Source organism: Natrix helvetica (genome assembly GCF_964273705.1).
Source record: "Natrix helvetica genome assembly, chromosome: 4".
Classification (NCBI taxonomy): domain Eukaryota; kingdom Metazoa; phylum Chordata; class Lepidosauria; order Squamata; family Natricidae; genus Natrix; species Natrix helvetica.
In genome coordinates, this window is record NC_138550.1 from 117,230,437 (window position 1) to 117,246,128 (window position 15,692).

At 36.0% G+C, this 15,692-nt stretch overlaps 1 protein-coding gene and 1 long non-coding RNA gene across 7 annotated transcripts in view; one reads left to right on the forward strand and one right to left on the reverse strand.

Annotated features, from left to right (window-relative positions):
* The window catches only part of PTPRM (protein tyrosine phosphatase receptor type M), a 471,605-nt gene that overhangs the window by 82,277 nt on the left and 373,636 nt on the right, over positions 1–15,692 (reverse strand). For all 6 annotated transcript variants that reach the window (XM_081950797.1, XM_081950796.1, XM_081950795.1 and 3 more), the window contains one exon: positions 11,687–11,874. In XM_081950797.1, the coding sequence (XP_081806923.1) occupies positions 11,687–11,874 (188 nt within the window). The remainder of the gene's footprint in view (positions 1–11,686; positions 11,875–15,692) is intronic.
* LOC309390910 overlaps positions 11,907–15,692 on the forward strand; it is a 40,855-nt gene continuing 37,069 nt past the window's right edge. Inside the window, exon 1 of the long non-coding RNA XR_014175201.1 lies at positions 11,907–12,712. This is a non-coding gene — a long non-coding RNA (uncharacterized lncRNA). The remainder of the gene's footprint in view (positions 12,713–15,692) is intronic.

The following is a 15,692-nucleotide window of genomic DNA, read 5'->3' on the forward strand; positions in this document are numbered from 1 at the left end:
GATATTTTTTTGACCAGGACTGAATAAAGGGGCTTTAAAGATCTGTTTATAAATGGGAAAAGATGTATTTTGCCTTATTTCTTAAAGAAAGCAATAAGTTTGGATTTAAAAAATGGAAGTTTTTGATTAAGATTAAAATATGCATGTTAATATCTTTGGCAGCTGTTAGTAGTTGTTTATTGATTATTACTGATAAGAAAGAAGTTATGGGAAGAAGAGATTTTTTTTGAAAAAACCTGAAATATTAGAGAAAGTGTAAATTATTCAAATTATTTATATTTGTCTAAAGGAAGTCTATATCATTTTTATATCTCTTCTCTTTCTCTTTCCACTATTCTTTTTGTATATTTTTCTTAATTTATATGTTTTTTAATCTTAGTATTTGTCATCTTTAATTATTGTTAAAAAGATGATTCTGAATTCTGAAAGAAAGTTATCATACATCCGCTTGATGCATATGCATATCAAATTTATTTTAAAAAATTTAGAATTTAAATTTAAACTATTAAAATTTTTATTTTTACTTTGACTTTGTAAATGTAATAACAACTCTGTGAGAAACTTTGGTATCCGGTGATCATAAGCAAACAGTATTTTGTTAATAGAATTATCAACAGTTTGTTGATAATTTCATATGCTTTGAAAGAAATTTTATTGAATTCAATGGTAAGTTGTTTAACCTGCTTTGAGGTAGAACATAACAGCAGTTGTGGAGAGCAATATTGTTTAAAGTCTAGAATTTTTAGATTTTCAAAAAAACACCCCTTAGCTAAGGAGCAGCTAATTAATCTAAAAATATGTTTCAGAATTGAAATGTTCTTTCACAAGTCTTTTAACAACAGGAGGAGAAAGTAAAGAGGCTCTATAACAAAATTAATTTGGCAAATAAAAAAAAACCTTTAATAAATTGTCTTTATCTACTGTAAGCTAAAAATAGGACCTGTCTTATCGTGTTGGTATAGTGTTGGTCATAAATTTCAAGGCAGTTTCATGAAATCTCCAAGAAAGGAAAAATGAGGCACACTCCGTAATTCTATTCTGTACCTTCTTCAGTCTTATTAAAAGCAGTTCATATCTATTTCTTTCTAATGCTTTCTTGATTTTATCTTTCTATCACTCTTGCTTGTTATTCTCTAGTCTGATCCTTCACAGTTACATTAACCCAGATAGACAAATGATCACATAATACATATATTTCCGATGGGGACAAAGAGTTTTTCAGGGAACTACGATGATACTATGCAGATAGTTCTTGATAATACAACAGTAATTAGGAGCAGAATTTCCACCACTAAATAATGCAATCATTAACTGCGACAGCATTGTTTAGTGACAGCAATCCCTGCAGACCTGGTTGCTGTTATTAATTAAATCTCATGTTTGTTAACATGGCAACTTTTTTCTGCCTTACCACAACCAGGTCAGTGGGGAAGCTGGAAGGAAGTTGCAAGTAAGGAGGCAGGTGGCTGCAGCTGGGTGGAAGAAGATGTGAGAGGGTGAAGAAGAGTGGAAGGGCATATCAGGGGTTGTGGAGGGTGTGTGGGAGTACAAGAAAAGCATGCCGGGTGTGTGTATCAAAGATTATGGAGGATGCTCAAGAATACAAGGAAGGCAAGGTGGTTGATGATAATGTGTGATCTGGTACAGGACAATGCAACGGAGGGGCAGGGAGGAACAGGAGTGTGTGCGAGGTGTGAAGGATGCATGAGAGTATGAGACACATGACAAGAGTTGGGTGCAAGAAAGGCATGACGAGGGTTGAGGAGGATGCACAAAGGTGGAAGAAAAGCGTGGTGAAACTAGAGAGATCTATGAGGAAGGCACAATGACGGTCAAGGAGCTGTGCAATGCTGCAAGGGATGCCTAGTGAGAGAATGCACCTTGGTGTGTGTGTGAAAATACATGAGTGACAGGAAAAGTGCAGTGGGGCTCGGGGAGGGTGCACAAGTGTAAGAGAGCTATGTCAGCAACTTGAGTGGCAGGGTGTGAGCACACAAGGACTGCACAGGTGGAAGAGAGCTATGTCGGCAAATTGCAACCTTCCTTGCCAGTTTCCCTATTGACTTTCTGGGAAGCTGGAAGGGAAAGTTGCAAACAGATTATCATTGCAACTGGTCAAAAGTGTGAGCTGGATGCCAAGTGCCCAGATTATGATCATTGCTGAAGAAATGATTGTAAATTGAGGGCTATCTATTAATTGCATCAGCTAAGTAGCAAGCTAGGAATGATAACCATCTTCCTCTTAGAATGTTTCCCAGCTACCTGATTTTCCAGAGACATTATGTTTCTTCTCTTAAAAGCTAAAATTCTGCTTATCCTGAGCGGGAGGGAGGGAGGGAGGGAATGACTCCTGTTATTTTCAAGGGAGCCATCTACACCAATCATAGTAGAGTAGGTTCTTTCATTTTCAAAGCTTTGTCTTTAAATTGTGTTGCAGGCCAATTCTCATGAGCTGGGGTGTGATCATAGTTCGTCTCCTCGTGGTGCACCCTGGTTAGCATGGTAGTGTGAACCAAATGACTAGTAACAATCAACAGCAAGACTACATTGAAGAATTGGCAGTTGGCAGTCAAATGTCTTTGTAGAACTCCTTTGTAGAACTCCCTAAAAACATGGGAACGTGTAAACAAAACGGGCCTACTAATCTTATTGCATTCTTTGACAAAGTGACAAAATTAGTGGATCAGAGGAATGCCGTCGATATAGTTTACTTGGACTTCAGTAAGGCATTTGATAAGGTAGACCATAACCTACTACTAGATAAAGTAGAAGAATGTGGGTTGGACAGCATCACCACCAGATGGATTCGTAACTGGCTGACCAACCGCACTCAACGTGTAGTCCTCAATGGAACTGCATCTACATGGAGGGAGGTATGCAGTGGAGTACCCCAAGGCTCTGTTTTGGGCCCAGTACTCTTCAACATCTTCATCAATGATTTGGATGAGGGAATAAATGGGGATGCAGATGACACCAAGCTGGCAGGAATAGCCAACACTCCAGAAGATAGGCTAAAGATACAGAAGGATCTTGACAAACTTGAACATTGGGCACTAACTAACAAAATGAAATTCAATGGTGAAAAGATTAAGGTTCTACATTTAGGCAACAAAAACGGAATGCATAGGTACAGTATAGGTGATACCTTGCTCAAGAGTAGTAATTGTGAAAGGGACATTGGAGTCCTAGTGGACAACCATTTAAATATGAGCCAGCACTGTGCAGCAGCTGCCAAAAAAGCCAACACAATTCTAGGCTGCATCAACAGAGGGATAGAATCAAGATCACGTGAAGTGTTAATACCACTTTATAACGCTTTGGTAAGGCCACACTTGGAATACTGCATTCAGTTTTGGTCACCACGATGTAGAAAAGATGTGGAGACTCTAGAAAGAGTGCAGAGAAGAGCAACAAAGATGATTGGGGAGTGGAGACTAAAACATATGAAGAACGGTTGCAGGAACTGGGTATGTCTAGCTTAATAGAAAGAAGGACTAGGGGAGACATGATAGCAGTGTTCCAATATCTCAGGGGTTGCCACAAAGAAGAAGGAGTCAAACTATTTTCCAAGGCACCTGAGGGTAGAACAAGAAGCAATGGGTGGAAACTAATCAAGGAGAGAAGCAACTTAGAACTGAGGAGAAACTTCCTGACAGTTAGAACAATTAATCAGTGGAACAGCTTGCCTCCAGAAGTTGTGAATGCCCAACACTGGAAGTCTTTAAGAAGATGTTAGATAGCCATTTGTCTGAAACGGTGTAGGGTTTCCTGCCTAGGCAGGGGGTTGGAATAGAAGACCTCCAAGGTCCCTTCCAACTCTGCTATTGTATTATTGTATTATTGTATAAAGCCCCAAGAGTGAAAGAGCACTCAATGACCATCAAGAAAGTGCTTTCAGCCTTTCGATGGCTGGTTCCATCACACTCTGAATTCACCCACCCTGGACATTAACATCTGAACCACTATAAGTCCATGTATTTGCTTTACGCTAAATAAATAAATTAATCTCATGGGCTTTCTGAGGGAAACAAGATTAAACAAAGTTGTCAGGTTCCTTGATCATGATGCTGTCCTACAACAAAGGGTTCTTGTGAAGAACTGTGAAGTAGTGACAGATCTAGTGTATTTATAAATCCAAGCAGACAATTTTTAAAAATCCTTTATCAACTTTATAAACTTATATCAACTTTATCTGAATCTATCCTGGGGAATTATGAGGACAAGAACTGAATCATATTCAGCTGACACTTACTCAGAGACAACTGCTGACTCTAGCAAGTCAGAGCTGTTTTCACAGTTTAAACATAAGGAGAAAAGCATATTGGCTTAATCCAACATTCTATCCATCCAAATGTCACTTCAATAATATTTTTAAACCACTGATTTGGCATAGATTTGGCATGAATATGTGAGTGATGGCTTTGCAAAAGCAAAGAAGTATAACAAAAACTTATATAGACATACACAAACACATTCAGAGACAGAATGCATGTGTTAATGAATATTATCTTAGTGGGGAGAAGGAGCACAAAAATTGTTTGAATAAGTTAAAAGTTATTTCAGGGCATTTATAAACATTTACAATGTCTTTAATATAGGAATTAGTAAAACACTCACTCTTATGGATATCAGAGAATATTTTATTCTTTTGCTACCTTCTTTACTTATTTTGGTCTGTGTCTGACTTGGTCTACTCAAATATTATTCCCTCCAACATCCTCAAGTGTGACACATTTTTAACCTTCATTTCTACTAGTCAGGGAAGTTTTGTAATATTTAAAATGTAAGACTATGCTTTTAAATGAAAGACAATATTGCATAACTCTAGGTGTTCAACTATAAAGTGGAATCAGATTAACAATTAGGTGAGCCATTTTAAATATAACCCCATTTATTTAAAAATATTCAGGTGCTAACTGGCTAATAGACCACCCATATGTAATTATTCATCTATTCCAAATTCTATTTCTAGCGTAGAATTATAATTCAAGATATAACTACAGTATTCTTCTCAGACTGGGAGTTGTAGTCCTACCAAAATTATGAAAGCCAGTTGGGTGACTTTGGGCCAGTCAGTCTCTCTTAGCCCAACCCACCACATAGGATTGTTGTTACTGTAGGGAAAATAGGAGGAGGAAGATGTGTTGGATGTTTGCTGTTCCGACTTATTTGTTAAAATAATAAAGATAGGGTATAAAAAAACCCAACCAAACAAATAAAATCAATTAGTTTGTCTAACCCTGTCAGCTTCTCATGGGTAAGCCTAGAATTAGAAACATCATGGTCAATGATTCAAATATGCATCTCTTTTTAAAATATGTTTATTGACAGATTAAGGAAACCTCCATGGGAATGATTAAAAGACACAACTGTCCAATAAAAATGCTTATAGTTAAGACTAAGGAAACTATTTGGAAAGAATTCTGGCAATTGTTAAGTCTAAAATATAAGCCCCAGTGGACACTTCTGGATGGGAGAAATAGTACCCATCTCTTCCTTGTTTTTGCAACAGACTAGCATTGTCCCAAACTATTTGTTTCTGATTAGCCAGAGCTAGTTCTCACAGATATCTTGTTAAACCATTACATTCTAAAGTGATCTTAGCATTCCAGATAAGTAAGATACGTAGAATAAAGGGCAACACCTAATTTCAAATATTAATTTCATAAATGCAGCCTATTTTTTTTTTTGCTGCATGACAAACACTTCAACTGAGTGTACTCTATAATAGACAAAGCATCCCTCACACTTTATCTCTGCACAAATAACTTACATCCTGAGCTCTGAAGTACATTGTACAAATTTCATCATTTATTTCAAAATCAGTGTCCTAGATTTGCTACCCTACCTTGTCTATCAAGCTCACTGGAAACTGTACTTCTTTTTCCGGATGCATGTATGAATGGACTGGACTTTCTGAGTTCAGTTTGCCTCCTTTCTCATATGAACTTTCCTACCGATTAGGGATATTAAGTTTATCTGAAGCTATGTTGTGCTAGGATAAACTTCACTGTTTTAAGTAATGTTTTTAATAATGCTTTTAAAACAAGCCTTTCATGCCCTCTGAGCTTGGCTGTATATTTGCAGGCTTTTCATTACCCAATGAAATGGGTAATGTCATGATGTTACCTAGTTGGGTAATGAAATATCTACAAGCAAAAAACCACGCTCACAGAGCACGAAGGATTCCAGGTTTAATTGTGGTCATTAAGTGATAACTGCAGTATTGTATGTTCCCTATACTTGCAACGGAAAATCCTCTGAAAAACAAGTACCTTTCTTTAATAGGAAGTTAGTGAGTATATAGACTGAAATAAATATTAGATTTTTTTTTTTAAAAATGTTTCTTAAGTTTTATATATTTTTGAAACATAATCAACCTTTTAAGGGGACACTATTATACAGGAACACTAGAATGAAGTTGAAATAAAACAGATGAATTCTAGCTAATTTTATTTAACTGCTAAAGTATTTGAAAACTTTTTATCTATGAATGTCACAGTTGAAAAAGAAATCTGATATAAAATTTAATATATGTGCAAACTAGTTATGGACTATAATTCTTCCAATGGGCTTCTAAAACATCTAAAATTCAGATTTTTTAAAAAATGTAAACCTTTAACATTTAAGTCATGGATGTTTGTTAAATAAGAATAAATTTCTTATTGACTAGGTAAGAATATACTTTTTTCATTTTAATTTGTTTTCATATTGTGCTGACTAGTCTTCTTGATACTCATATATTAATTTGATGTTAATAATTATTTGGAGTCTTCAAATGAAGTAAATCATTCAAGTATGTAGGATAAAATTAGCATTATTCTGACAATATGTTCTTAATTTATTTAATTTTATAATGCTTGTAAATCTCTTATCTACTTATTTAGTGCTTTAATTTTTCCTCTTGTTCCTTGACTCTGCTTTTTTGCTTTCTAAATGTTTAAAAATCAGTATAAAATGTAGACCAGGCATTTGTAATAATAAGAGCAATTTGCATAATTTATTAGTAAAGAAATGTATGCTTAATTGTTTTAAGGGATATAAAATATGTGCTACTTTTTTTTAACAGTAACAAAATATACATAGAGCCTTCTAGATGTATTGTCTATGAAAAATTCAGCATCCAGTTAATTACACATTTATTTCAGACTAACCTTTTTTATTCTACATTTTTCTGATTACTTATTATCTCCATTCTTATATTCTATATTAGGAGTCTCCAAACTTGGCAACTTTAAGACTTGCGGATTTCAATCCCCAGAATTCCCCAGCCACCCATCTTACAATGTTGGCAAACAATATTCAAAATGGTGGTCTAAAACTAGGAGAGTTACTTCCAAGTCTAATTTCAGGCATGAAAACTTACTGGGTGACTTAAGGTCAGTCAGCATCATCCTGTCCAATCTAATTTCTAGAGTTGTTGTGGGGGAAAATTAGATGAGGAAGTGTTATACATCCTGCCTCCAGTAAGATATAAATTCAATGAATGTATGAATAAATAAACAAATACAGAATATTTATCGAATGTTTATAGCAGAAGCATATCACTTCTGTCAGCTCAAGGGCTACATCACATTTTCCATGATATATCAAGGGCAGGATCTGTATTCTGAGGGATTTTAAAATGGAAACATGAGTAAAATGTAAACTATTGCAAATTTCTGGTTTGCAATGCTGTCGAAATGTAGACAACTGATCAATCACTCAATAAAGTGCTTTAAGCCTATGCAAACCTGAAAGCAGTTATTTGACCCCTTAACCCTCACCCCCTGTCCTCAAACTCCAAAGAAAATGAAAAATAAAGGTCCAAAATGTTTGGCGCATTTACTCTAGGGTAGTTCTAAGATGTTGGCCATTTTGATTATCTGCCCACCTGGTTTATATCCTAAATATTTAGCAGCTCTTTCTGAATAAACATTGAAAGAGAAATTGCTTTAAAGATCCAGGCAGAATCTAATTCAATTTATAAAACAATAACACCATCAATAAATCTTTACTTTTATATCATTATTTATGTTCAGGATGTAGCTTGATAACTAGTTAATATAATTAACTCCCGTAGTGCTCAACCTATGACCATAATTGATCTCATAATTATGATCATAAGTCATGCCATCATTAAATGGGTCACATGGCACCTGATTTTACAACTTTTTTGAGGAGACTCTTAAGCAAATATGAAGGTTTCAAGTTTATACTTCAATTTTTAAGGAAATCTATTGTCCCCACTGGATGCTTTTTTCCAGAAATTGGAAGAAAATATTAATTTCTGGCAAAAAAAAGGAGTCCCGATGGATTTTACTCCACTAATCATTGCCAACTGCAGAAGGCAGTGCTCATCTCTGTCTCAAGGCCATTGAGCCAGTTACTGTTCAAAGACATTTCCACAGATATGGCTAGCACAGTGGTGGGCAACCTTTTTTTTCAACTGAGCCAAATCTCGCCAAAACCACGATTGAAATTTATTTTGAGAGCCACATTTTTAAAACCGAAAATACATAGGATGGTACACTGTTTTTAGTTTCAATAAACTCTGGCATTTGAAGCACGCAAGTCTTAAAGTTGTCAAGTTACAAGATCCTTGCATCCCTAACCCTTTAGGAAAAAAACCCCAAGGGGTCTTCAAACCTGACAGCTTTAAGACTTGTGGACTTCAACTCCCAGAATTCCTCCTCCAGTCATATTGGCTCAGGAACTCTGGCATTGAAGTGTGCAAGTCTTAAAGCTGTCAAGTTGCAAGACCCTTGCACCCCTAACCCTTTAGAAAAAAAAACCCCAGGGGTCTTCAAACCTGACAGCTTGAAGACTTGTGGACTTCAACTCCCAGAATTCTGAGAATTGAAGTCCACCAAGGGCATCAATCATATTAGCCCAGGGATCTGCAAAATTGGCTCTTAAGACTGGTGGACTTCAACTCCCAGAATTCTGAGAATTGAAGTCCACCAGTCTTAAAACAGCCAACTTTGCAGACCCCTGTGTTAGCCAAAGCCTGGTGCAGGGCCTTGCTCCCCTATTGGTGGAGCCCCAAGAAGCGAGGAGGGAGAAAAAGAGACGGAGGCCAAGGAGCTTCCCCCCCCCCCAGCAAAAATCTAACCGGGGAGCCGGGCAGTAGCAAATTAGCCAATCATGCGAGGAAAGCGAGGTCTGACTGGGTGGGCAGCGAAACTCCAAGGCTCTCTGTTCTAATTCCTCGTGAAAACTGTTGCCTCTGAAGCGTTTGTTCTACTGTTTGAACCTTTAAGCGCCCCTTTCCCTTTTTTCTTTTTGACCCACAATGATTAGGGAGGATCCTGAAGTCGGGTGGGGACGAGAAGCGAGGAGGCAGAAAAAGAAATGGAGGCTAAGGAGCTTCCCCCCGCCCCCTCCCAGCAAAAAGGAGGCGGGGGGGAAGCTCCTTAGCCTCCGTTTCTTTTTCTGCCTCCTCGCTTCTCGTCCCCGCCCAACTTCAGGATCCTCCCTAATCATTGTGGGTCGAAAAGAAAAAAGGGAAAGGGGCGCTTGTTTTGAAGTGCCTGAGAGGAGGGAGGAGAGCGGGCGCCCGGCACACAGAAGAGCCGCATTAAAATGTGTAAAGAGCCACATGTGGCTCGCGAGCCGCGGCTTGCCGACCACTGGGCTAGCATGACATCATGGAGCGCTGTTAATTTCTGACAAAATTGGTTGTAAATTGTGGTCACATGACCACAGAAAACTGCAAATGACTGTAAATGCAGGCTGGTCGTTAAGATCCCAAAATGTGATTGCATGACTACAGGGATTGGGTGGCAGGATCTACAAATCCAGATTGTAAATCGCTCTGGGGAGGACCATCATAACTCAAATAGTTGCTGAGTGACTGGTCGTTAAGTCAAGGTCTACTTGTGTTGTTTTTCTTGTCCATTTTTCACTAGTTCATCCAATTATGCCTTGAAGATAACTTACAAATTAATACTCTACAAGGTTATTTTGAGGCAATCTCCAGAGTTCAGAGAAAATAACTTCTAAGTAAGCATGCATAAGATTTCCAGCTTTTTATATTTGCAATTCACCCAATTTAATACTTGTAAAATTAAAATTAGTATTATTCTAGAGTTGCTTTGCCTGTATGTCAGAAAGTGTTTAGGATGGGGAAAACTAAGATCGACAAACTCCCCTGCAGGATGGTGAATGGTTTCTCTGCAAGGTGACTCATGGAAACCTAATTCAATGTAATATTTAGCATAAACTGAGCAGGCAATGAAAAAATATGTCATTTGAATATCAAGTTAAATATAATAAAATCAAATTAGATGTATTTCTTATCTCTGTCAGTTGGCATTTATCCAGCAAAAGGCAAGAAATCCTAAAATACTTCAGGATATGCTGATAACCAATATTCATACTAATGAGTCTAGTTTAAGAATGGGAGCAGCCTCTTTCCAGGAGAAAGAGGAAAGGCCAGGAGATGGCTCTCTGCTGCTCCAAAAATCTACTCCTCAGACCCACAGGATGGAAAGTTCTGCACGCTTCTCACTAGTCTGAGAAGCATACAGAACTTTCAGCCTTGTGGGCCTGAGAAATAGACTTTTGGAGTAGCATTGTCTGTGGAGGTACCATAGTCTGTAAAAAGACATTAGATTTGCAAAAGCTCCCATTTGGAAGACAATTACTTCAAAGTTAAAGAGAGATCTTTGATGCAGCAGAGCTATCTAGCCATCCAGCAAATGCTCTTTTATCCTCAGATTAAAGAAAAGAGCAAAGGAATAATTTAAAGGATTTAAAAATAATTAAAGGTAAAAAATTAGCCAAGAATTAAAATAAGAAAGTTTAAAATGGACTACATAAAATTTCAATTTGCTTTAAAAAGTATTTTAAAAATGAGTAAACGATTAACATATCTCTGTGGAAAGGAATTTTATTGCTACTAATTGGACACAATGACTGGACAACTTTGCAAAATAAAAGATAAGGGAAATTTGGTAATCACCATCTGATTACAGAATTGTGTAATGAATGGGACTAAAGACTAAAGGAAGGAGGGAGTCACTTTCTTAAATATCTTTTTCCTTTTTCTATTTTCTGCACTTTTTATTTTTTCATTATATTTATACCTTTTATTTTTATTTTTCATCTTAATCTTATTTTGTATTGCATTTTGCTATTGTTAGTCTTTAGTAAATATTATTTTAAATAGTTATGAACATTCAAATAAACATGCTGACACTAGTAAGGACACCTGTTAGAATGATTGAAAGGAAAGAATCCTGCTAACTTCTCTTCCTTCTCCTTAAAGAAAATTGACCTCCATTCAAAGAAAAGGAAAGAGGTTTTCCAGGACGCAGAATATCCCAAGAATCCTATTGCTTAATGTCAAAGGCTCCTAGAGTAGTCACTTTGCACAACGTAGCACCTCCTCCATGGGGCCTAGAAGCAGACCATCAATCCCCTTTATGAAGTTTAATGGAAGGATCACATGGCTAAAGACTACATTAAAATGATCTTTTCAAACTTTGCATAGAGCTCATATTTTGCTTGTTGACTTCACATCTGTTAGCTTCTGCAGGAAACAAATTGGAAATAATACATATACCTTTATGTCCCTTACTGTCTCCTCTTCATCATTACATCATTCAATCTAAATGACTTTTCAGGGAATTTATCAGCAATTTTTAAAAAAGCTGGAAGAAGAGCAACACAGCACAGTATGTGTTGTATGGAGTTGACTTACCTCATATTCTTCTTTGAATCCATAGCCTTCTGCACATTTCATCTGAGTGATATGTTGCAATAAATCTGCAACACGAATGGCTGGATGAAGCTGGCCTGTCTGATACGGCACATCTACAGGGTCTCGTTTTTTGTAGGTATGTGATTGGACCAGGCTACTTGTGTCACTTCCGACTGTATGAGTTTCATCTAGGGAAAGAAGATGCAATAAAGTATCGGACTACTTCCGGTTGACATATTACGTTAATGATACATTTTGAACCTGGCTTTTAACACCATCATCATCTTTCATTGTCTAGGTGGGCTAAATTGCAACTACTGTGTAGTTTATTCATGGAGAGATCACAAGGTATTGGGAAGAGACAGAGGTCTATTAGTTTACAATAAAAATGTGTAGACCATATTTTATTATTTTATTTGCTCATTTACACCTATCAGTAAATTGGGGAATTTATTTTTTTTAGGATACTGAATTCTAAATAGTTCAGAAATTTCAGACTGAAACTTCATCAAGTCCTAGTCTAATAAATAATTAAATATTTACTGGAGGAGGATACTATTTATTATTTTTCACAATATTTCTGGACTCATGTTAGTGGAAAGCAAAATGTTTAAAAATGCATAAAATGATATGGGTTGTTAAGCAAGAGAAAAATGGAAATGGAGATTGGATACATTAGGAAAGAAAATATATAGAATAACTATGAGGAACCTTTTGATTGGAGATAATGCTTGACTGAAATTAGCATGCTGCAAATTTAGATAAATATATGACAAGGTCTATCACATCAAGCATGAAATGTTGTATGTCATCTTACATGCAGGGCAACATACAACATGACCCCACTGGACTGATCCAAACTGATGTGAAGCAAATCATCTCCCACCCTCCACAGCATTGATGGGGCAATGGGAAACTTACCATTTATTGGCACTTTAAAGAAGATACATATCAGGAAAAAAGAGAAGGAGGAGAAGAAAAAAGGAAACAGGCCATAAGCAACAGTACTACAATAATAATTGCAAGGTATTTTTATGGTTGTAAACCTTCAGTTTAGTTTCCTGTCAGACAAACTGAATATTTTATTAACATAAAGGGCTGAACAACCAGAAAAATGTTCTTTTTCTTTTGCTGAATCATGTTGGTGCCTTAATTTAATGTGACAAGAAAAGAACACCCTCAAGTGAGAATGAAATGTTTTCGTTTTTCTCTCATTGTAAAAAAATTACCTTCACAAAGCTATTTATTAAAAATTAAAATAAACAAATATATCGCCTTCTAAAATTATGGGTGACTTGTAAATTCTTAAGCAGGCTCATTTTATTACATGGGACAAAAGCAGATTAAATGACAGCCTATATGTGGTTTGCTGACTGGAACATTAAGGCCGAATAGGTGATGCAGATTTTTACAGACTGGACCTTCCATATGAAAAAAAAAATACCCGCTATTATTTGTGTATTAATAATTCCTATAAATTTAAATTCATGTGACAAAACAGAGAGACAGACTATGAAATCTTTTGGCTGTAAGAGTTGTGTCTAATTTAACATTTTCTAGATGTTGAATAGCTCTTCTAAGAGCTACAGTTCTAACACTTCTGATGGTGACAGAGTAAGAAGATAATACGAGAACTGAACACCCTCACTTAGCATCTCCTTATGGTCATCAGTATAAAGCTCCTCTCAATATTCATGAACCAGTATTTGTAGTGATTACTTATTACTAACAACAGATTGATAGCCCTGACCCATATTCAAAGAATCCTTTAACTCATTGGGAAAAACTAGAGAGGTGTACAGACCTCTGAACACTCACCAGTGGGATACATTATTTATCTATCTATCTTACATTACTAGACTAAATAGTATATGAAAGGGACAGTTGAAAGACATGATTTTCACTGTTCTTATCTAGTAGATCTTAACCTATAGCTACACAGCAATATACTTTTCAGAGATTGGTTTTAATCCTAACGTCTCTTGTTTTGAATTGGACATATTTGATTTTAACAAAATGTGGCTTTCTCTTTTCTCCATAGTCCATCTTTTAAAAATCAGCTTTTCCTTTGGAATCTGAATTTTGAATCAATTTTAGAAGTTGTATTGAATAAATGGAGGAATTGGTGGAAATTCCCCCTTCATTTGTGAATGAAGAAAGAATTTAAGAATTAAACTCGTTTCCTTTGTTTCCATGGCAATATACCCTGGCGTTCCAGTCACACTTCAGAAATTCTCCAGCCATTCATAAAAACAAAAATATTTTAGATCAATCTACAAACTATAATCTCTTAATTAGTACTACACAAATATCTGGAGTCTTTAAATGAAGTATAGGAACAACATCCCCTCTCCAAGCAGGAGAGAGGGACAGAAAAGAGTGGATGGGGGAGGGACCTAAATCAGGATTAAAACCAAGTTTAATGTGAATTGATTTATTACATATGGACTCAATACTATGATTATTTCCAAAGTATTGAAGTATTTTTCCCTTCTATTACATTTAAAATTATTATGTGATAATAATATTTTAGAGAGGCACTGGGAGCCTTAATTAAATTTGGGGGGGGGGGAGGCTTGCAAGGTGAATATCCCTGTTCTTAAGAGCAGATAGATGATCTACACTGGATGAAAATCAGAATATAAGCATAGAGTTCTATACATAATAAAGAAAAGAACACCAACATTGCTGAAATTTTGGCCTAGTGGATTGCACTGCTCCTGTAAGCAGTTAGTGAATTGTTTAATCCTAACTCTGAATATATAGAATAACAAATGCATGCCATATACACATGGCAGTTTCTCCCAGATTCCAGGGTGGGCCAATCTAATAAAAATACTGATATACAGAGTTCCCTTTAGCTCCTCTTCAACAAAACTGGGATGCATGGCATTAGGATGCATGGTATGAAAGGCGATATACAAGTGTTGTTACAATATGTTGTTGCTGAAATGGCACCTGAATATTACAAGGTGGCTGAGACACAAAAAGACAAAATAAATAAGAAAATAAGTAAAGAAAGAAACATAGGGTTGGAAATTGATTTATGAAATTTCAAAATAAAGTATGTAGAGACTTTATTGTTTTCGTTTTAGGTTATTATATTATAGTTAAGTAACAGGATCCACTGTAGGGCTGCAAAATGAGTCAATACAACTTTTGTATTTATGTTGCATATTCATACAAAGCCCATTACAATTATTTCTGTTAGACATCCCTCTATATATTAGAAACATACTTTTTCATAAAGTACATATGGATCTTTGAACTAAAGTTCTGATTATCCCATCTGCATGCAGTTGGATACTACAGTTATCAATTTCCTTTAGAAAGCGCATTTTGAAATGAAATTCTAAATTGCATTGCCAATATGTGAAACATAGTTGATGGCAATCTGGTTGCTCACAAAGTTACCAATTCTTAGATCTACGTATTTTTTACTGTATTTCAGAACAAGATTGCAATATGTTAAGAAACTGACCGAAATATCATTAGCCTAGTTACTGATTTCAGTTCAAGTGAAAAGCATCTTTGATGGGAAGCTAACTCTGATAGTGAGGTTTCAGGCTGAATTTTTTCAGAAAGCTGTGTAGAATGCCTATTTTGAGTATGAAATTAGGGTCTAGACATGGTCTTCCAAAAATGCTTGAAAGGCCAGTTCCACTCCTGAAATGCTACAATTTGAAGATATATTGCATTCCACTGTATTATCTGATTTTTAATTTACATCTGAGACATCCCATATTAAATGAATTTACATGGGAATAATGCTGCTCTTGCTGGTCTGAGATAAATTGATTTACAGAAAGGCACTATCATATAAAATGCACAGAAATGAATACAGTAAAAGTAAACTGTTTACATCAGTTTCACTTGCTTGGACTTGTTGGCAAGTCTCCGCTACTGTGACTAAAGATTTTTTTTAAATGTAATTTTTTTTATGTCTAGAATTTAACAACAATAAAAAGCAGTTTAATTGTTTACCTTGGCCTGATATTGCAGTCAC